General features: G+C 44.0%; 1 protein-coding gene across 12 annotated transcripts in view; it reads right to left on the reverse strand.

Moving 5' to 3' along the window:
- Nucleotides 1–21,689, reverse strand: part of AMPH (amphiphysin) — a 927,201-nt gene that overhangs the window by 343,959 nt on the left and 561,553 nt on the right. For all 12 annotated transcript variants that reach the window (XM_069215773.1, XM_069215772.1, XM_069215765.1 and 9 more), the window contains exons 5-6: nt 20,647–20,742; nt 3,357–3,464 (exon numbers count right to left, since the gene is read on the reverse strand). In XM_069215773.1, the coding sequence (XP_069071874.1) occupies nt 3,357–3,464; nt 20,647–20,742 (204 nt within the window). The remainder of the gene's footprint in view (nt 1–3,356; nt 3,465–20,646; nt 20,743–21,689) is intronic.

Genomic DNA, 21,689 nt, shown 5'->3' on the forward strand with positions numbered 1-21,689 from the left:
TGCCTACACTTAAAAAATAAAAATAAAACTTTTCATTTTTTATTTTTAAATGCATCCTGTTTTCCTTTTAGCAAAACGGGCTGCATTTAAAATAAAAAAAGATTGCTTTATTGGAAAGCAATCACAGGCATGGTGGTCTGCTGAGCCCGGCAGGCCACCATCCCTGTGATTGTAGCCATTCGCAATGGCTCGCAAATTGCGACATACCTCATGAATAATAATGAGGTAGGTGCATTTGTGAGCCCTTGCGAATTGCAGTATAAAACTCCGGGAGTTTCATACAATCCAATAGCAATTACTTAATTACGGTTCACTAAAAATCGCAATTAGGTAATTGCTATTGTGAAGAATGGTACATCTGGCCCTTAGTCATGTAACCCAGGAAACAGTCTGCAGACACCAAATGGTTAGGACAAGAAAATGGCAACTTTCTAAAAGTGGCATATTCAGAACTGTGATTAAAAACCTGAATTTATAATTGCAGATGATTTTAAATTACAATTCCCTGGACACCAAACATGAAATTGCTGCCTGCTCCCAAACAAACATTATCACTTATCAAATGTACTAAGGTAACCCAAGGTTGTCCTATGGGAGAGGTGGGTGCCAAAGCAGTGAAAAACAAAGTTGCACGTTTTTCAATACCAAGACAGGTAAACTTAAAAATACATGTCTATTTTAATTACAATTCACCTTGCCTCATGGGTGACCTATATTTAACCAAAAAGGATGTTTTAGGCTTTGCAAGGGGATTATTTTGGCAAGTTGAATTGGCAGTTTAAAACTGCATACAGTATGCAATGGCAGGCCTGCGATATGTTTTAAAGGGCTACTTAATTCGGTTGCACAACAATTGTTGCATGTCCACTAGTAGCATTTAGTTTACTGGACCTGATTTTATGGTATACTACTTTCCTTGGGACTAAGTATGCCAATTAGGGGTACGCCAATATTACCATGTTTTAGGGATTGAGCACAAGTACTTTAGTACAGGTTAGCAGTTGTGAAATGCACAGAGTCTTAAGGCCAAATAAAACAAAATCAGCAAAACAGGAGGGGAGGTGGGAAAACATTTGGGGGAAGACCACCCTTAGCCAGCCAGGTCTAACAGTTTCTATTCTGAGCATGGATGCGATTGAACTTTGTGAAATGAATATTGTCATGCCCTTCCTCACTCATGTTCATATCTGTGTTGTGGCAAGCTACCTACACTGGCTGCATTCTAAATAACATATGTGTTGTCACCCAGTTAGTATAACTAATTTTGTCTCTAGAAAATACTGACAATATACAAGATTGCATTGTCTGATACATTTTAAGTAACCATGCATGTTGATAGGTAATTCCTAAAACTTGTTCTATTTTTGTTATTGTTTATGTTTGTCTTTTTTATCAAGTTGACAACCACAATATTGATAGGCTATATACATAGATGACAAAACACATGAGCACCAATAGAAATGTTCTGAGAAAAAAGCAAAGCATTGACACTGTGCACCTAGGTCTAAATAAAATATATACATGTAGCCAGAAGAATAATAAAGCAAGAATTACATTTTAAGGGGGTCAAAGCCTGAGGCACAGGAGGAAATGTTACCTTTCAAAGTCAATGAGGAAAACACCGCATAAGACATCAATGAAAACATTAAAGAGGAATAAAGCTGTTAAGTGACCTTCACAGAGCTTACAAGACACCACTTGTAGGTTCCCCTAGTAAATGTGGTTGGATACAAGATGGGGTGTTGTCTGGGTGAAGGATTCTGTGTACTGAGAAAAAATTTAATTAAGGAGCAAAAAATGTCAAGTAGTATCAGTCTGTAGTCTCTATCTTTTCAGGGCTCCAGTAAGTATGTGGTGTAAGAGTTGTTATTAAAGTCCAACTAACCGACTAAAATAACACTCACTGATATAAACTTGTAATAAGACTGAACTGAAAGCGTCTACAGACAGCATGATGTTGGTGGCACTGCCAGAATAGAGGTTTAACTCAGGCCAAATATCTATTCTTGAAAATTTTCAGCGAGGTCTAAATGAAGCTCTAGGTCGGCAACGGGATGAGGTAAACATTTATAAAGCCTGTACATTAGATATAGTATGCTGCAAGTAGGACTAAGTCACAGAGACCCAGATTTTGGCTGATTCAGACTGGATGGAGACACAGCCTCCAGCCAAACGTAATTCACATTTCCTTGTCAAAAGTATACCGGTAGTAATTGCCCTAGCTTTTATGGTTCACTCTGGGAAGAGAAAAGTGAGCAGTGACTGGCCTCAAAATGGAGGTACACGCACTACTGTGATGGTGGTCCTGCCCTGCTTGGAAGTAATACTTTTAATTTCTTTCCCTAGAGTGCCCTTTGAATTCCCCTTTGGTCTAGGAGTGAGTGCACACCCCAGAGAAGGTAGTCCTAGAGACTGCCATAGTACTTTACAACGTAGGGGTGATGGGACCTGTTTCCTTCTCCTTGGGGTGACCTATCATACATATGTGGAAGGCCGATGAGAATCCCCTTTGATTCCCTGAGCCCTGAAGAAGAATATAGCTTGGACTACTATCTTTGTATTGATGTATAAATTAGTCTCTTGTCCATCTCTTAAACGAATGGAAATGTAATAATTTAGAGCCCTGTACTGACGTAGCACCTCAACTCCTCTTTCTCATAGAATTAGGCAGGACCATTGGCCCTACTGATGCCAAAAGAACATGGGGTGTATTATTATTTTACACCTCCAGAGTCAGCTAGTGGTCTGACCTCACATCAGGTCATTCCTACAACAGTAAAGTCTGCACAAAAATAAATTTGCAGTAAAACATGCAATGGAAGTGACCTGCTTAAAAGGGCTCAGCCGAGGGCTAACATTTTAGGGTTCAAAATCAATGACACTGGGGAAAACAGAGGAGACGACATTTCATACACATACTGTGATAGTTGCACAATCAAATATGGTTTTGGTTCAGCTTATTAAAAGAGACCTAGAAACAACTAGGCTGAAGCACAAAACGAAGCCTGATGTGTGGAGAAGGTTGATAAAATAATAGAGCAAAGGGGATATTTAAATTAACAACCGGTTTTCCAATCACTTGATCTTATCAACAACATTTGTTGTCTCTTTTCCAACACTATTCATTTGAACCTATAGAAAAGCAGAACTGAACTATGTATTTGGTGCATTCCTTGCCCCTCCAGTCCATAGGACAGAGCTCTACTGAAGAATGGGGGAAGACCATTGACATAATTTTAGTGATACACAAGCTCATCCACAGCTCTGTAGGATGTTATTACAAGTTTTAATCTAAAACATCTGCAAAGCTGGGAACACTCTCTTTTATAAATGCTGTGTTAGACGACACTCTTTACCTTTGTTATTCTCCCCTCGTCTCTCCTCTTTGCGTTCTGTAAGGCTTCCAGGTGGTGTCTTGCACTGTCGTAGTCAACCAGTTTTCTACTCCGCTTTGCTATGCGAATCTGTTGAAAATTACAATAAATCATTTAGAATGTTACTTTTCTTTGAAGTTTTACTTAAAATTATATATTTTTTTAGGGAATGGTAAATTCTGGATCTATTTTCATCTACATATGGACGCTTTAGCATCCTAGTATGCTAGAGGAGTTCATTTGGAAATGCAAGAAGCCTTAGCAGAGGGGATTACTCCAGCCCAAAAGTGACAGATATCCCGTCTGCCATTTTAAAAGTTCCATAGAATATAATGGAACTTGTAATACGGAGGGCGGGATATCTGTCACTTTTGGGACGGAGTAATCCCCTCCGCCAAGGACGTAATGAGGCCCATAGTCTTTTGCATTTATAAGGCTGGCTTAGATGCATAAAGGGTGTGCACCCTGAATAGGGATGCCAAAATATCAATGACACAACATCATGGACAAAATATTTAAAAAAATACATTCACAGGCAAGTCTAAATTTTGCATACTTAACTCCACATATAAGTAACTACACAGTACACATATCTTCAAGGTATGTAGAGATGGAGTTAGGAATAGTAAATCTATGCTTCCCAATATCTACTTTTCAATATTTTGCCCCTTGATATTTTGTCCTCGATACTTCTGTAGCAAAATATTCTGAAGGTTGATTGCATAAACGGCTTGATTTGCAATTGCAACATATTCACTAACAGTGACCTTACTATATGATTGTGAAATATTGCACGTGAGAAAATCTCACTGTATGGTAGCGTATTCCAGGTCCTAGTTTCCTGGAAAGTTTTGTATCATCTACAAACTCAAGAATTTGTAGCCATTCTAAAACTTCTGCCCACCCTACCTCCACCCATCATGAAAATAGGCAAGGATTAACTTTTGTGCGAGACAAACGTTACATGTGCCTCTGCAAAAGAAAACAAATAATTTACAAAGGTTTTCCAGGATTACGCCTACAAATCTTTGAGTTGTGCAGGTTTCCAGGTGTAATCTGGAAAGGTTCTGTGAATTCCAGAAAGTTGCACACTTTCACCCATCCATTGTAAGAGTCCTGTAGGTTCAATTTTACAACTTTCTCTGTTAATCATGCTCATACATTTATAATAAGGTCCTACAACTCCTGCAACATATGCTGTGTCACATTACACATATGGTATTTAAGATGGGACTGTGTTACTGTATTTGTTACATAGATCAGACAGTACTTGACAGCTCTGTGTACTTTTGATAAACCTAAATATAACTGGTTAAAACAAAAAGAAGGTCATGGTGTATTCGAAAATACCTCTAGCAGGAAGAACTTCAGTTCAGAATAGGTGTGGGCAAAATGTTTATTTCTCCTTTTCACCAAGGGCCAGATGTACTAACATTAGAAATACCAATTTTCTAATTCTGATTCTCTCTGAATCGCAAAATGGAAATCAGTATTCCCAATGTATGAGACTCTTTTGTGTTTCATTAGTTAGTCCCTTCCCATTTGCGGATGGATTACCACCTCCTTCAGGAGTCACCATAATATGAATGATCAGTGACCATAATTGGGTCACAAGACCTTCATATATTGCATTCAGGCACACCACTTCCAGATACCGAATCGCAAACACAAATTGCGATTCGGTAACGTAATACGGAATTGCAATTTGTATTTTGTACATAGCTAAAAGCATTGCTTTGTACATGTGTCCCCAAGTGATGCCCCTTTTTTCTTGGATTCACTTTAGCTTCCACATGGGATTTCTAGCTGCCCCCCTCCTCAAAGACTCCAGGCTTGGTGTGGTGCAACCAATCAGATTGGTTGCAAAAGAAACTTGAGTTTTGTTAGGTTGAAATGAATTTAAATTAAAGTAGGGCAACCCAAACACAAGCATTTTTCAATGTTAAGTGCAGACACGTGCCACACATTTTAATAGCTTTCCGCAGGTGGTTGAAACAATGCTTAATTTTTATAAGAAAAAGTGCCAGGGCCTAAAAGTTTATTTAGAAGCCCATGGGTGGTGCTGTTCATGGTTCTGGTGCTAGATACCAATGCTGCATAGTCTCCAATCCACCTCATGCCTCTTGTATGCACCACCAGACACTCCCTGTCTCTTTATCTCACTCGTTCAGGTTCTTTCCATTCCTGATTTTGTCTCTGAACTGGTTTTCCTTTTTTCTCTTCGTCTCCTTTCCTCCTTTTGTGTTTTCCTCTAAATTGCTCTGGATCAAAGTATGATGAAGAAAAATAAGTGCTGGTCCCCAAAAATGGGTGTTGATGGGCCCCATCTGCAACCACCTACTTAAATTGAGCACTGGGTCTAAACAGTAAGCGAACTCCACTACACCAACATTTTAGCAATTACCTATCCCTAATGGTGATCTAAGACATCATTAAAATTATTAAAGCTTGCAAACATCTTATAACATTTTTCAGGACAGGAGCTGCAAGTATCACTGATTTTGGTGTGATAGAGGGGTGAAGTTTTAAATCCTCCAGCTGAGAATTGGTGTTAGATAATTTTCAGTGTACACATGTACATGCACCTACATAGCTGGCAAGTTTCCCAAGTCCTTTCATGGGTAGCTGGTGCAGTCCAGATTTTTGCTTTGCAGCCTATGGATTCTGAACATGGGAGACAAATATGGACACTGAGCAGCTCATAAGATCCAGCATCCCTATACCATAAAAGTTGTAGAGTGCCCTGAATTCTTAAGGCCCTGTTCTCTGAAAGACAGAACCAATTTCAGTCCATGGAATCTACAATTTTCCATAATGGCTCTGTAGATTCACCCCCCGTGAGGGCAGATTTCTAACAAATCATGCAATTCAGCAAGACAACTTGTTTGCTGCGTTGATAGGGAAAGGGCAAGAATGTGCCATGTCTACTAAGATGGTACATTCCTGCCGTCTCCCTGCATTGGTGCAAGGGAGTCTGTGCTACAATCAGCATTGTTTTAGTGCTGGAAGGGATACAATACAGCAACAAACACAATCCTCTGAGATGTTTTCCTCTCTCTCTCTACTGTAGAATGCAGCACAAGTAGAATGAGGAAACATGAGGAGAAATAAATATATTCCTCCTCTTTACACTTCACCTGGGAAGGCACAGCATTTTGACACATGCCCAGGTTTGTTAGTCATAGTAAATCTCGGAATGCACCAAACCCATTGGTGTATGTGTGGCAACACCCAAGGTCCACTCATGGAATGCCTTCCCAGGGCAAAGTAATGCAAGGCAGTGACTTGCGCTGCTTTGCGTCACTTTAGATTTATTAGGCCACACAGAGCCACGCAAAGTGGTTTTGCGTGGGTTAGTAAATCTCACTGAAACCCTTGCATTGCCTTGTGCCGCCTTGCGTTATGCCATGGCAACGCAAGGGCTTCATAAATCTCGGCTATGGTGTTCACCTAACTCACCATGATTGCTGTATCTATATTAATCCACGATTCCCTTTGTATGTATCAAATGCCTTGAATCAGCTGCAGGGCAGCATTAGGCCATTTACAAAAAGAACAAAAATGACATGATCTATAGTTGCTTTAATTGCTGATTGATTTCAAATTGCCTGATCTCAGACTTGCCACATTGATTAAAGACCCCAGGTAAGGCTGCAAATAGAAGGCTGACCATTTCCCATTTTCTACAGGATGTGGTGATAGTAAAGATCATGTTCAAATGTTTAGGAGATGGTTTTGTGATATAATACCTCTGACTACACAAATATATTTTGCACTTTTGATGGAAAGGATGTAATTCAGCTATTGCAGTTAGCATTATTAGAAATAATTAACATATTTTGAGCAATGTAGTTTATGATGATCTGTACTGTGCATTTAATAAACTGCAACTTATTTCAGCGCTATACTTTTATTCCAAGCATTGCAGCGTCATATTGCCAGTGTGTTTTTAGTGTTACTGCAGAGAAGTGGCCCAATATGGATAAAATGATGATGACTGCAGTGGAAAACTTTAAGACTGTCCCAATTTAATTATGTGCCTTTGCCGTTCTCTATATGTTGGCTCCTGTTCAATGGTATCTGTCGTCATATGTATAATTCATGCTTGCATTAGCAGACAAGTTCCCAGAATCCGTAGGCAGGGCCTTATGCAGCACTTCTGGAAATATCTGCAGTGATTTCTCAGTACATTACTGGCCAGGCACAGAATCAGGAGAAACACTATCTCCCTTTGCACCGTGTTCCAAGGTAAAAATAAACTGTTTTTTTTACCCGTAAACATCTTCTTGATGGAAATTGTCCGGGAATTGCTTTTTCGCACTTTGTATGATTTAAAATTTGGCCAATTACTGAAAAGTTTAATTTTGTACTCAGACACATCATTAATGATGATGGTGAGTGGTACAAATTGCATAAGCCTTTTCACTATCTCACTGCACCGTATGGCTACACATTTGCACAAGGGCACAAATAACCAGTTGTTTGTAATTTTCACTGGAATCCAGTTTATTCTAAAATAAACAGCCTATTGCTATGACCTCAAAGAAGTGAAGGAAGAAGAAAAAACATTATTCTCTTGAAAAGGTAATCTTTAATGTTGGCTAGAAGATTGTTCTCTTGAAAATATGATTGTAGGAATCATCCCAGAGGCTCAAGCTTTCACCTGGTCACTGTTGTTCTCATCAACCACCCTTGGAATCCCGTAGAAGTGAAGATGACATCCTCGACATTTCACTTTCATGAACCTCACTGGAGAACATTCTAACTCAAGGCTGCTTACTTCCACAATGGAACTGAAGACCATGTGGTCAAGAACACAACTATAAATTACCTCATGAAGTGTTCATATGATGGATAGGTTTAGTCAATCTACAAGCCAACAAACCTCTAGCAGCTCAATTATGAGACTGGAACAATGCTGTCACACCTTTCCCACTGGGCTAATTGGTGGGAACCTTGGATCCTTGGATCCCACTAGTCAACCCAGTGGGAAAGTTGTAATAGGCCGGTGGGGAGACCGCAACCTCGACTGTGGTCTCCTCACCACGGGTCTGGAGGCTGGGTTTTCCAAATGCCAAACTCGTAATCAGGCTCTTAATGTAAGGGTACAATCAATGAATGTGAGACATTTGATTGTGTTGCTTCTATAACTGGTGAATTTCAGTGCTTTTGGGTTTTGTGTGACCATAAAGCAGCTTAAACTAATGATCTGCAAAGGAATTTCTACGTTTTTTCGAACAGATGTTTTTTCTGTACCAATTGTACCAATTTTGTACTAAGTGATGGTGGTGCCTGTAAACAGTTGATGAAGTAGCTTGAATAGTTGATTCACCCGAACTTTGTATTGATGATGGGCACAGTGGCAAGGGTTTGGTGCCCATGGGCCCGTTTGTATTTGAGAGAGCCCCAAAATGAGGCCACACCAAGGGTGCAGGACATGAGGGGGACCGCTGAGGGTCAGGAACAGACTCCAGCAGAGGCCAGCAGGGGTCAGGGAGGTCCAGTTGTACGTCCAGGCCACAGGTCACCTAGGCAGTTCCAGGAAGCCTCTGGAGCTTCTTATGTCCCTGTAGCTCAGAACAGAAGGTCAGCTGGCTGGGTCAGCTAACTGACCCTTGGAGTCACTTAAGCCTTGGATGATGGGTACAGGTCCAATATTCCTTCAAGCAGGGCACAAGAACAGCAGAGTAGCAGGGCAGCACGCTGACAGTCCTTCTGGCAGCAAAGCAGCACAGCAGTCCTTTATCTGTAGTATCCACAGGTCTAGGAGTGTACTGAATAACTGATATCAAATGGAAGAGGTAGGCCTTGCAATAGTGAAAAATGAATTTCAGAATGTCTCACCATCAGGATATACAAAACTTAAAATTACATGTCTTACTTTTTAAATATATTACACCCAGCCCTGTAGGCTGTTTGAACAGTCTTTACAACGAGGCTGGAACCATGCAAAGCCATTACAACAACTCAATTACAACTTGCGCCGCCCGCCATGCACAGCTGGTTCGTCAAAACTGTTAGTGCAAATATTACACTGATATTATCAATGATGTTATCAAAGATGTCATGAGTGTCATAATTTGTGGGATAATTAGCAGTGTATGGCGAGAGCGCAAGTTATAGTTACCTTAGGGCTTGAGTTATAGTTACTTGCGATAACTTTAACTATAACAGGTGAATTTCTATGGATTTGTATGTTTAAAATGTGAGCCTAACTGTAACGTTCCTGTAACCTTTGTTTTTTAGTTGAATTTATATGTTTTTTAACTCTATTTCCTAGCTATAACATCCCTGTAACCTTTGTTTTTTTCAGTTTATTTCTATGTTTTTTTTAATGTAAAGTAATTTTCATTACTATACGTTCATCCAACCACTGCAGCGCATGGCCCTCAGGCCCTGAGGCTTCCCACTATAACCACCCAACATTGCGCCGCACCCGTCCTTCGCCCTAACCACCCAACCCCACACTGTGCACGCCCTTTGGCCATGCGCAGCGGGAGCAGGCCTCAGGTTCACCCCCCCCCCCCCCTCTTGCCGATTTCATCTCCGGAGACCCCATTCCAGGGGCCTGCTCTTCAAAAAAAAATTGGGTGGAGAAGGGACCTACAGCCCCACTACCCCGGGTGAGTTTGGCCTGGGGGATCCAGGTAAATGACCACAGACACACATACACTTTAACCCTCAACCTTCAGTGTACGTGTCTGAGATCCTAACCACTAAGCCTAGACGTTCCGAAGACGATTCACCGCGCTTCTACACCCGACACTGATCAGGTTTGACTTAAGGCTTATTAGGGCCTCCTATACCTGTTACAACCGACGTGCTCAACACCCAATTCACCTGCTGCTGCTCGGGCAGCTATACTACTCTTAGTTTCACTATTACAACAAGATCTTCTTTTTTCGTATTTCAGCTTACTTAGCTGATTACTATATACTACTCTGGCCGGACGGCCCAGCCTTGATGAAGTCACTTGTGTGACGAAACACGTGTTGGCTGTATATCTATGATGATATTAAGATTTCTAATCTCTACAAATAAAGACGCCATCTACTAACAAGACTCAAGATTTCGCTTTACCTAATACTTCTTCTAGACCTTCAACACACCACCAGGGATTTTTTTATCCTCACTACATGATTGGACAATATACTCTGTGTGCTGTGGCCAATTTGTTCTAACTAAGCCAAAGTGACTCCTTAGCATGTGGTGTCCAGACTTAGCTATAACATTAAACTCAAAGATTTAGAGTGGAAGAAGACTTCAATGTTACATCACTTGAAATGTTTAACAGTCAAAACACTGGAAAATAAACAGACACATTGCCATGAGATACATTGATTTGAACCTTCAGCCTACTGAGTGACAGTCCAAGAGCTCTACCATTAGGCCAGAACTGACCGTGGTCTGCTGTGGGAGCTGGCATTGCTTCCACAAGCAGGGAGCTGTTTTAAATAGCAGCTTCCTGCTTTTAAAGCAGCTCCTTGCTTGTGGGAGCAATGTTTTAATCTGCTTTCCTGCATGCATATTTGCGTGCAGGGAACCAGATGAAAACTCTGCTTTCTGCAAGCATGAGCTGTTTGAGAGCTCCCGTTTGCAGAAAGCGGAGTTATGTTTGCTTTTGCTTGATGGGAGCTGTCAGCTCCCACCAAGCAAACAGCTATGTCCTGGGGTGGGCATCCCGTGAATTAACAGGAGCCGGCCCTAGGGGATTGCATTTCCCAGGGCCATCATTGGCTTCACAATGGGGGCCGCATGGCCCCGGGGACATTGTGATCCCCAGTGTTACAAGGGGCCGGGTGACCCCCCCCACATTCACAAATTTTACCGATCTTATGCAGAAAGCTGATTGGCTGTCAACACATTAACCAGGAAGTGTTGGCAGCCCTTTTGGCACTCAGACTCAGCCGAGTCCAAAACAAAACGATTTAAAAAAAAAAGAGGGCAGTGTATAAGTACCCTGACCCCGTAATCTTGGAGCTGGGGCCTCCTGGAACACCTCTGAGGCAATAAGCACTTTAAAAAATGTTTTGCTGTGAATTCACAGCAAATCCACAGAACCCCCCCAAAAAAAACACAAGTGCAGGCTCCCTTGCTTATTTTCTACAAAGCCCCATGTGGGCCAGGTCCTGGGGGCATGAAAGTGTATATAAAAATAAAGGAGGGGCATATAGGGCCCCCATCCTGAGGCTCTTATGAGCCCTGGAAACCACCACCTTCCTGGTGTTTGCTTATTATTAAGGAGGGGAGCCATGTGGACCCCCCTTCATTAGGCTTTTTGAGCCCTGGGGAACACCATCTCCCAGGGGCTAAACATTGAAGTGCCGGGCCGCACCAACTCCCCTGGACCCAGAGACCACCACCTCCCCGGGGCCATTTGAATTCTTTAAAGAGGAAGGGGGTCCACGTGGCTCCTCCTGGGCCATATACAGCCTTGGACCACCACCTCCCCAGACCAGCACAACAAAGGAGCCGGTGGGGACAGCGGGTGCCTTAAGGCTCCCCCCTTGGTCTCCATCAAAGGATAATGGATGCCCTGGGTGAGACCACATAACCCAGGTAGTAGTGGCCAGGCCCCAGGAGATGGGGTCCTCTGGGCTGAAATCGGCCCTGGGAAGGGGGCCTTGCACCTCCTCCCATTTTTAGATATAAATTTGGCCCCAGGGAGACGGTGGTCCCCGGGAGGGTCCACACTGCCCTCACTAATGTTTCTTTAGCTCCGGGGAGCTGGTGGTCCCTAGGGCATATAGAAGTCCCAGGAGTGGAGTCTGCAAGCCCCCCTCCTTTATTAAAGAAAGCCACAGGGAGGTGGTGGTCCCTGGTGCTAAGGCTGATTTTGATTTTCCTGGTGAATTCCTCCACGTTCAGGCTTGGAAATGTTTCTGGAAACCATGATCTTTTCAGTGGGGCAAACCAGCAACTTGCAGTTCAATGTTAGCAGCTGCAGGCGGCAGACTGATGGTAGTCTCTGGCTCTTTTGGCAAAAAGTTTCTAAATGTCTAATATTTCAATTCAGAAGGTGGAAGGAGCATACCCTAACACCAGCTAAGGGGGCGGGAAATGTGTGGACTACTTGGAGGCTAGAATTCAATCTTCCTGAAGCCAGGCAAATCTAGTTGGAACTGGGCAGCTGGGCTCAGCAGAGATTTGGACTTCTTGAAGATTTTTTTTCCTGGAACTGAACAGGAGGCTAGCCAACTTGCCCTTGACATCCAATATTCTAGGTACAAGTGGACAGCAGGTGCAATCTTTGGGTATCTTCCCACAAGTTCAACAGCAATTGCAGTCCTTTTTCTGTCTTCCACAGGTCCAGAAGTGTTCTATAGAGGGTACCGAGGATGCCACTATTATGCCCAGTGCCAGCCTATGGATGTGGGAATTGCCTGGCCCCTCCCTAACCAATGGAGTAAAGGTTCCTAGGGGTGCCCCTACTGACTTTTGCAGCACTTCCTGGGGTTTTACTGTACATTATCTCACAGTGCCCCTTTCCACCTATAGCTAGTATGGCATAACCTTTCTTCCCTTGTGCAGAGCTGTCTGGGCCCTTCCAAAGGCATGGCTAGTTTAATCAGCACACCATCCCTTGTGGTCACTATAAACTGGCTCTAGAAGCAGTTGTTTCACCATTGAGATTGGAGCCCAGATGACTTGCAAGACAATGAAGGGGCAGGTCTATGTGAGTTACATCTACCAGTAACAAGGTAGGCACCTTTTGAAGTTTAATTAAGTTATGAGCACAGCTCAGATGGCTAACCTGTCAAGGATGAAAACATCTCCTCATCCCAAGCCGTTTGTCTGCTGATGGGAGCAATACATATCTCATCGCAGGAGAGCCAATAACTTTCAGATAACACTGAACCCTGACAGAAATGAACATCTGGCTTAGGCATGGAAAATTTCAACTTTCCAAAATAGAAATTTAAAATCCGACTCGATCATTATGTTGAATTTTAAATTGGTATTTACTTGAGTCCTCCTATGACAATGATTCTAGCTATTCCCAAACTGGAGGTATTCATTATAAGGTCTTATATTGTAACTCAGGGCCTTTCTATAGGAGAAATAGGCTTGTCGCAGTGAACAAGAACAACAACTTTGGAGATTTTTCGCAGCCAGGACATGTAAATCTTAAGTACACATTTTCTACATGTTAAATACCATGCAACTTGCCATGTAGCCAATCATGGCCTACCATAGGAGTGAGTTATAAGTATTCTAAAGGAAGGTTTAGGCTTGGTAAAGGGTTTTTTGGCAGGTCAAATTTGAAGTTTTAAAACTGCACAATCAGGCTGCAGAGGCAGGCCTGGAGTCCTTTTTTTTTACATTGCTACTTTATTGGTGGCACAATACGGGCATTAATCCACTAGTTACATTCACCTTATGGCCTGGGTACCACATACGAGGGATGTATAGGTAAATTAAAGTGGCCAATCAGGGATTAGCCAAAGCTGCATGCTTTAGGGGTCAGAGCGCATTCACTAATGACAGAAGTGGCCCAGTGTTCAACGTCCATGCAACAGCAATACAATACAACAAAAAGTATGTGTGAGGGGTTACCGTGCAAAAAGTGCATTTTCATACAGGGGAGTTATGGTAAAGCCTCCAAGGGCACAGCTTAGATGGGATGTTGCACCCTGTCAGACTTTTCATCCTTGGCGTGGTCTCCCTTAACTTTTTGCCTCTGTTCCCCAGGTTGTTGATGTGTGCTGGACTCTGATTTTACTGTTTTTGTTACTCTGGGCACTTTACCACTGCTAACCAGTGCTAAAGTGCAAGTGCTCCTGTTTAAAATGTGTATGTAATTGGTTCTCCATGATTGGCATATTTGTTTTACTGTTAAGTCCCTAGTAAAGTGCACTAGAGGTGCCCAGGGCCTCTAAATCAAATGTTACTAGTGGGCCTGCAGCACTGGTTGTGCCACCCACACAAGTAACCCTGTAATCATGTCTCAGACCTGCCACTGCAGTGTCTGTAAGTGTATTTTTACACTGTAAATTCGACTTGGCAAGTGTACCCACTTGCCATGCCTAAACCTTCCCTTTTCTTACATGTGAGACACCCCTAAGGTAGGCCCTAGGTAGCCCCAAGGGCAGGGTGCAGTGTATGGATAAGGTAGGACATATAGTAATGTGGTTTATATGTCCTGACAGTGAAATACTGCCAATTTCGTTTTTCACTGTTGCAAGGCCTGTCTCTCTCATAGGATAATATGGGGGCTACCTTTAAATATGATTAAAGTGTAGATTCCCCTAGAGAGTAGATGGACATGTGGAGTTTGGGGTCCCTGAACTCACAATTTAAAAATACATCTTTTAGTAAAGTTGATTTTAAGATTGTGCGTTTGAAAATGCCACTTTTAGAAAGTGAGCATTTTCTTGCTAAAACCATTCTGTGACTCTGCCTTGTTTGTGGATTCCCTGTCTGGGTCAGTTTGACAGTTGGGTTGTTTTTCACCTCACACTAGACAGTGACACAAAGGGAGCTGGGGTGTAACCTGCATTTCCTGATTAGCCATCTCTGCTAGGAGGGAGGGGTGGAGTGGTCACTCTCATCTGAAAGGACTGTGCCTGCCTCTGACAATGCAGACTCCAGCCCCTTGGTGTGTGTCTGAGGCCTTGCCTGGGCAAGGCAGGATTTCACAAGTAGGTGTGAGTCCCCTTTGAAGAAAGGTGACTTCAAAGACTAAAATGGGTATAAGAAGGGCACCCAAATCTACAGACTTTAGAAACACTTCTGGAACCAAGAGGAACCTCTGCCTGGAGAAGAGCTGATAGCTGAGGAAGAAGTGCTGCCCTGCCTGTGACTGCGCTTTGTGGAGCTTTCCTGCAGTGCTGCTTCTGCCAGAGTAAGAGGGCAAAGACTGGACTTTGTATGCCTTCCATCTTGTGAAGAAATCTCCAAGGGCTTGATTTAGAACTTGCCTCCTGTTGTTTAAAGTCTCAGGGACAGCAAAGACTTCTCTCTGCCAGCACCTGGAGTCTCTGGAGAGACTCCTGCTCTGACAAGTGGTGCCCTATCCAGTCCCTGGGCCCTTGAAAGGAAAGCTGGTGGAAATCCAAGGAAATAGACTTCGGACGACTCCGGACCGACGCCGCTGCTGAATCCGGTGACGCCGCCTGCACCCGACGCCGTAACCTTCGCTGGAACGCGACGCTCTTCGCAGGCCTGATGCCGCCGCAGCCCCGCTGAAGTCCGCGACTTCGTGGAAGTCGCCGCACCACGTCGTGACCGACGCCGCTCAAAGTGTGTGGACTCAACGTTTCGCACAGACGCCACGATCCCCGACTTCGCGCATCAGCTTGTTTTCACTCTTCACCAAAGGTACTGTACTTGGGGGTCTACACGACTCTGTGTCCGGCGCCGCTGGTGTCGGCTTGTTGGGAACGACTCCGTCACAACGCCGTGTTAACATCTCATCGAAGCATTTTTGTTTCTAAACGCTATTTTTGAGTTTAATCGTTAAAAATTCATAACTTGACTTGTGTATGTCGGATTTTTGTCGTTTTGGTCTTGTTTTGTTTAGATAAATATTTCCTATTTTTCTAAACTGGTGTTGTGTCATTTTGTAGTGTTTTCATTAAGTTACTGTGTGTGTTGGTACAAATACTTTACACCTAGCGCTCTGAAGTTAAGCCTACTGCTCTGCCAAGCTACCAAGGGGGTAAGCAGGGGTTAGCTGAGGGTGATTCTCTTTTACCCTGACTAGAGTGAAGGTCCTTGCTTGAACAGGGGGTAACCTGACTGTCAATCAAAGACCCCATTTCTAACCCTTTTAAATTAGTTTTCTGATAAATAGTTGGGTACAGATGCTTTCAGTTTAGTATGATATGGTGGAATGTCTATCGGATTTCACCAAGAACATTTAAATATATTCAGACAAAAACACACACACTCTCTCCCTCTCAGTTTTTAAAGTCATCAGAAATATTGGTAATTTGACAAAATATTGTGTTTTCCCTCGCTTAGAACTGTACTAATGTGAATTCCTCTATCTTTCCTCTGCCCCTTAGGCCCCTCTCATGCACCCTGCTTGTGTTATAATGTATTTAAACATTATGGGGGTCATTCTGACCTTGGCGGTCCATGACCGCCATGGCGGAGTGCGGCGGAAGCACCGCCAACAGGCTGGCGGTGCTTCCTGGGCGATTCTGACCGCGGCGGGAAAGCCGCGGTCGGAAAAGGGGAGCCGGCGGTTTCCCGACGGTTTCCCGCTGGCCCAGGGAACCCGCCATGGCGGCGCTGCTTGCAGCACCGCCATGGGGATTCCGACCCCCTTCCCGCCAGCCTGTTTCTGGCGGTGTCCACCGCCAGAACCAGGATGGCGGGAACGGGTGCCGTGGGGCCCCTGGGGGCCCCTGCACTGCCCATGCACTGGCATGGGCAGTGCAGGGGCCCCATAACAGGGCCCCACAAAGATTTTCACTGTCTGCTTTGCAGACAGTGAAAATCGCGACGGGTGCCACTGCACCCGTCGCACCCCTTCAACTCCGCCGGCTCCATTCCGAGCCGGCTTCATTGTTGAAGGGGCTGTCCCGCTGGGCCGGCCGGCGGTCTTCTGGCGGTCGCCTGCCGGCCCAGCGGGAAAGCCGGAATGGCCGACGCGGTCTTTTGACCGCGGAGCGGTCTTTCGGCGGGAACCGCTTGGCGGGCGGCGACCGCCGACCGCCTATATGCCAGCCAGCATGATTGTCGGAAAATCTGAAGCTCGCACCACCCCAGTCTTACTCACCAAGCTACCCCCTGTTCCTCGAGATGTCGGGCGGGGAAGGAGGCCTCATCGGAGGCTCCCCCACCCCACTGGGACCCCTTTCTCCTTGTTTTGGGAAAGGCAGGGGAGAAGGAAGCCTCTCCCTGCCCCACCGGAGCCCTGAAGGAGTTGTTCCAAGACAGTGGGTGGGGCGGAACCCTCGTCAGAGGGTCTCCCGCACCACCGGTATCATTTTTGTGGCCCCTTGTGGGCCAGTGCCATTGTGGTGCCCCCCCGTGAGTGAAAGGGCCAGTGTAGGTCAGAGGGGGGCCCTTAGCGATCGTGGGCCCCAGGAGGGGCCTGTTACAAATCAGAGGGGGTGCGTGACTCCCCCCTCCTCCCTAGTTACATTGGCTGACTTTGGTCCCCCTCATGAGGGCCGGTTGAGGCCCGGGGGGGGCCCCAGTGATCACCCAGGAGGGGCCCGTCATTAATGTAGAGGGGGTGCGTACCGCCACCCTCATCTTTGGAACTCCTGGGAAGCCCTCATTTGGCGCATAGGAGCGCTGAGGGCCCCATTTTCATTCCACTGGCACTGGAGGTGCCCTCATCTAAACCAGGTACTACTATGAGACAATGTATATGATATAAGTTCTTTCTAGAGACTTTATTGGTGTACATGTTGCCTACCTGTTTTTATGATGTTTTCATATGTGTATGCAAATGTTCCTTTTATGGGCATAACATGCTAATATGTTTTTCTGACTTGCCATATGTTTTATAAGGTTCCTAATATGGGCATTTATGATATTCTTATGACAAGTGCTTTTGTGTAATAACGTGTTTCCTGACTACTGCTAATGTTGCAGAATACTAAGTAGCCTGTGTGTTATATGTAACTACTGCTAGTTCTGCAGAGTAACTAATATGGAACGTTATGACAACTGCTAAGGTAGCAGGATATTACTGATATGTGATGTTTGATCTAATAATTGCGTTGTGTACAATACATTATAGTTTCATATAACTTGGTGTTGTGTTTCCTTTGTGGTGGGGATAGTGCGTCACGTGTGTTGTGTGTGTTGTGCAAACGCTTTACACATTGCCTCCGGGTTAGGCCTGACTGCTCGTGCCAAGCTACCAAGGGGGTGAGCAGGGGTTATCTTGGACGTGTAACTCCCTTGCCCTGACTAGAGTGGGTGGGTTCTGCCTGGCTTAGGTGCATACCCTAGCCAACCAGAAACCCCATTTCTAACAGTTATCATTTTCTTGTAAAGGGGCGGGCCACGGGGTGACGTAGTCTGAGAGGGAGTGCTGGGGTGAGTGCCCAGCACTCTCCCAGCACTCCCCCTCAGAGCACATATGTTTGCCCAGCCGTCTTGGGCCGGCTAAACACACATTGCTGGCCTGGAGAGAGCCTGCACAGGCTCCCTGTCTACCTGGGAGTGCCCTGGCTGGGCGCCCCCAGCCAATCCTGACGCTGCTTTGAGCAGTGTCAGGACTGGCCACAGGGCAGGCTGGAAGTCTGTGCATGCAGCCAGCAGAGGAGTGGCACGTGGCGCGGGAGCCAAGGTAAGTTTTTTTTTTTTTCTTTTTTCATTGCTATTCCCCTGCCACCGCTCTGCTCTCCTTCTCCACGCACGCGCCACCCCATCCCCTTTGGCAACCGCGAGCCGTGACTGCCTTTAACCCAAATAACAGTTCAACATGTGCTTTATTTAACTCTTGGACTGTTAAGTGCAAAGAATTCATGGCTGCAGGCTCAACATAGGTTTACCCCTGGACACCACATGTAGCTCAGCAAGATGCAGCTCTTGTGTTGAAACAGTATTCCTGGACTAACTGCACTGGCACATCTGGCAATATATTTTTTATTATTTAATGTGGTACCATGCATCAAGGGAACTTGCTGTGCTACCTTGCAAGAAAAGAAGCGAGCAGAAATGCTCCATATGTACAAAAACATTGACTAGATTGAGCATTTCTACTCTCTATGCACTGCAGCACTGGGTTCTGCCTAGCACCAATGCAGGCATCATTGCATCAGAGTTCAAGGGTGTCTGTGTTACAGGGAATCTTTAGAGGCATATTCCTCTTTATAGGTGTGCTGATGCACGCCGCACACATGGAAAGAGGAAGGCATATCATGTTGGCCCAAACCCAGGTATACGTCTTTGTAAATCTGGCTTTGCATCAAAATACATGGTTGGAAGTATGGGAATGTGCATGCTCCACATGTAATTGTTACCCAACACAAAGTAATGGAAGGCAGCACTTTGCACTGTGTTGCATTACTTTATACGCACTAAACCATGGGAAAGCCATGTCAAGTGCCCTGCGTGGATTAGTAGATTCCAAAAATGAGTTTGCTTTGGGGCTGCTCCACAAAATTGACACACTACAGATGCAAAATCATAGTAAATCTGGGACAATATATTCAAGTGGCTGGAAACAGTATTCTTCATTACTGTTATGCAACAATCTTAGGGAGCGTAGACGGGAACAAGTAACAGAATAAAAAAAAGAATAGGCCTGTTATCAAGGAGCAGCTGCCCTTTTAACTCAAAATGGAACCAGGAAACAACTCTTGTTCAGTTTACAATTAGATGTAAGTACAGAGAAAGATGTCGTTATTTATCAAGATTAGTGGGATTTTTCATAAATATTTAAATACACGATTAACTGTATTGATCTGCTAAGTTATTTTGTGATGTTTTCTGGGACAATACCCATTGAGGCAAACAAAAAGTATCCTACTCTGAAATGGCCAACATTTGTGTATACAATTAATTAAGCGCCAATATTTTTTTCTGCTATTTCAGTGTATTCGGCACGAGGTGTTCTTGATACTATTACAGACTGTGAACAGCCATGTAAAAAAAAAAACTGTTACTTTTTAACCGTGTCTTGAAGTTATTAACAGTGAAGTGGGGTAGTTTGTGCCTCAACTCACTGCCTCACTGCAGTGAGTTGAGGCAGAACGTAAGAGACGTGCGCGCCGGGTGACTTGCGGCAGGCTGCGTAGGTAAGACCGTTACAATAACGGTGAGTTCCCTCTAAGTTGCGGTGAGGACCTGAGCAGCTTGAATCTGAAAATCAGAGTGGTGGTCAGCTACGAAAGTGCAGCGTAAAGGGGCACAGGCAGCCCAAACAAGGTGGACGTTGAAAGCATCGCGGAAGGGGGAATTCCTTTTAAGAAAAGTGTACTCCACCACTGAGGACAGCCTTCATCGTCAAAATGTAGTAAATGAGAACGTAGTCCGATAAGTTAATTCTTTGGCTTGTTTGTAAAAAGCGTCCCCATCAGCAGAGGAATGGCCAGCCAAGTAGATAGTCAAAGTCCGTCTAAATACAAAGGATACATTTCAAAGAGAATAGAACTACAGTGAAGGCGCGTGCACGCATGTGCCCCCAAAGATAACATGTGCAGTAATTAACATATTACCAGGCAAACAATGAAAAGAACTTCTAGCATAACCTACTATAAAAAGAAACAGATTACTACATCACAACAACTATTTGCAGAATGCATTCCTTTATTTACTCATGTTTAACTGATTGAATGTTTCACTAAATTTACCATACTTTTATGTCCGGGAACTGTCCGAGGTACGTATCGAGGGTCAACAAAGCCCCGTCCACTAGCTTTTGGTGAAAGTCTTCCCAGAGTACATCACATTTCTGCAAAGAAAGAGGAACATTGTAAGCACTAGCGGACTGAGTGGCAAGTATCAGCTACAGAACTATAGGTCATTCCGCCATGAATGACTGAGTCTGCAGGTAACAAACAGGAAGTAAGACAGTGGTATGAGTAACGTTGCACAACATTTTGTCAAAGGTTGGTAAATATTGCACTGGTAATGGCTTGGCTGGCATAATTCCTCTGACTAAGTACATCAAAAGCAGAGATGGTTTGAGAAGCACATAAGACTCCAACAAGGTCTATGGTCAAGTGACCACCACTGCACCAGACAGTTCCACCAAACCCTAGCCGTCCCACCACCAGATTATCTTTGAAATCCTCACATTTTGGCACAGAACAATGTAAGAAAAATCCCAAAAAACAGTGTGCGCAATGTCAACTGATTGGTAAATCCACTAGAAAATCTTTTAAAATTTCAATTCAGGATAGTGAATAAAGCAACATAAACTCCAAGGCAGACAAGGGTTATGTAACTCCTGTGCCATCACCCACTCCCAACAAACGCCACCCTGACAAGCTTGATAATGTACACCCTGAATACTTTCAGGATGTCCTCACTGGATGATCCTAAACTAATAATACAAGAAGAGAAAGCCTTCTGACTTTCTAAAATCAATGTATCAGTTTAGTTATCATCATTATCCTGTTGTACATCACCCTGTGCAATGATCACAGAAACAACACAGCCACAAAAAGCAGCACATCCACAAATCTAATGCCAACATCATTAACATCTGACTTATCACTTATCAGATCACTGTCACAATATTGTCATCAAAATGTAGTTAACAAAAATATTGTGTCACAAATATTGCTACTACATTGTATTCCTATACTTAAGATGGTAAATGCAAAAATATTGGATCAAATATTGGTGACACTAACATTGTTCAAAAACACACACAAATAATGATTTTTTTTAATA

Source organism: Pleurodeles waltl, chromosome 2_1 (genome assembly GCF_031143425.1).
Source record: "Pleurodeles waltl isolate 20211129_DDA chromosome 2_1, aPleWal1.hap1.20221129, whole genome shotgun sequence".
Classification (NCBI taxonomy): Eukaryota; Metazoa; Chordata; class Amphibia; order Caudata; family Salamandridae; genus Pleurodeles; species Pleurodeles waltl.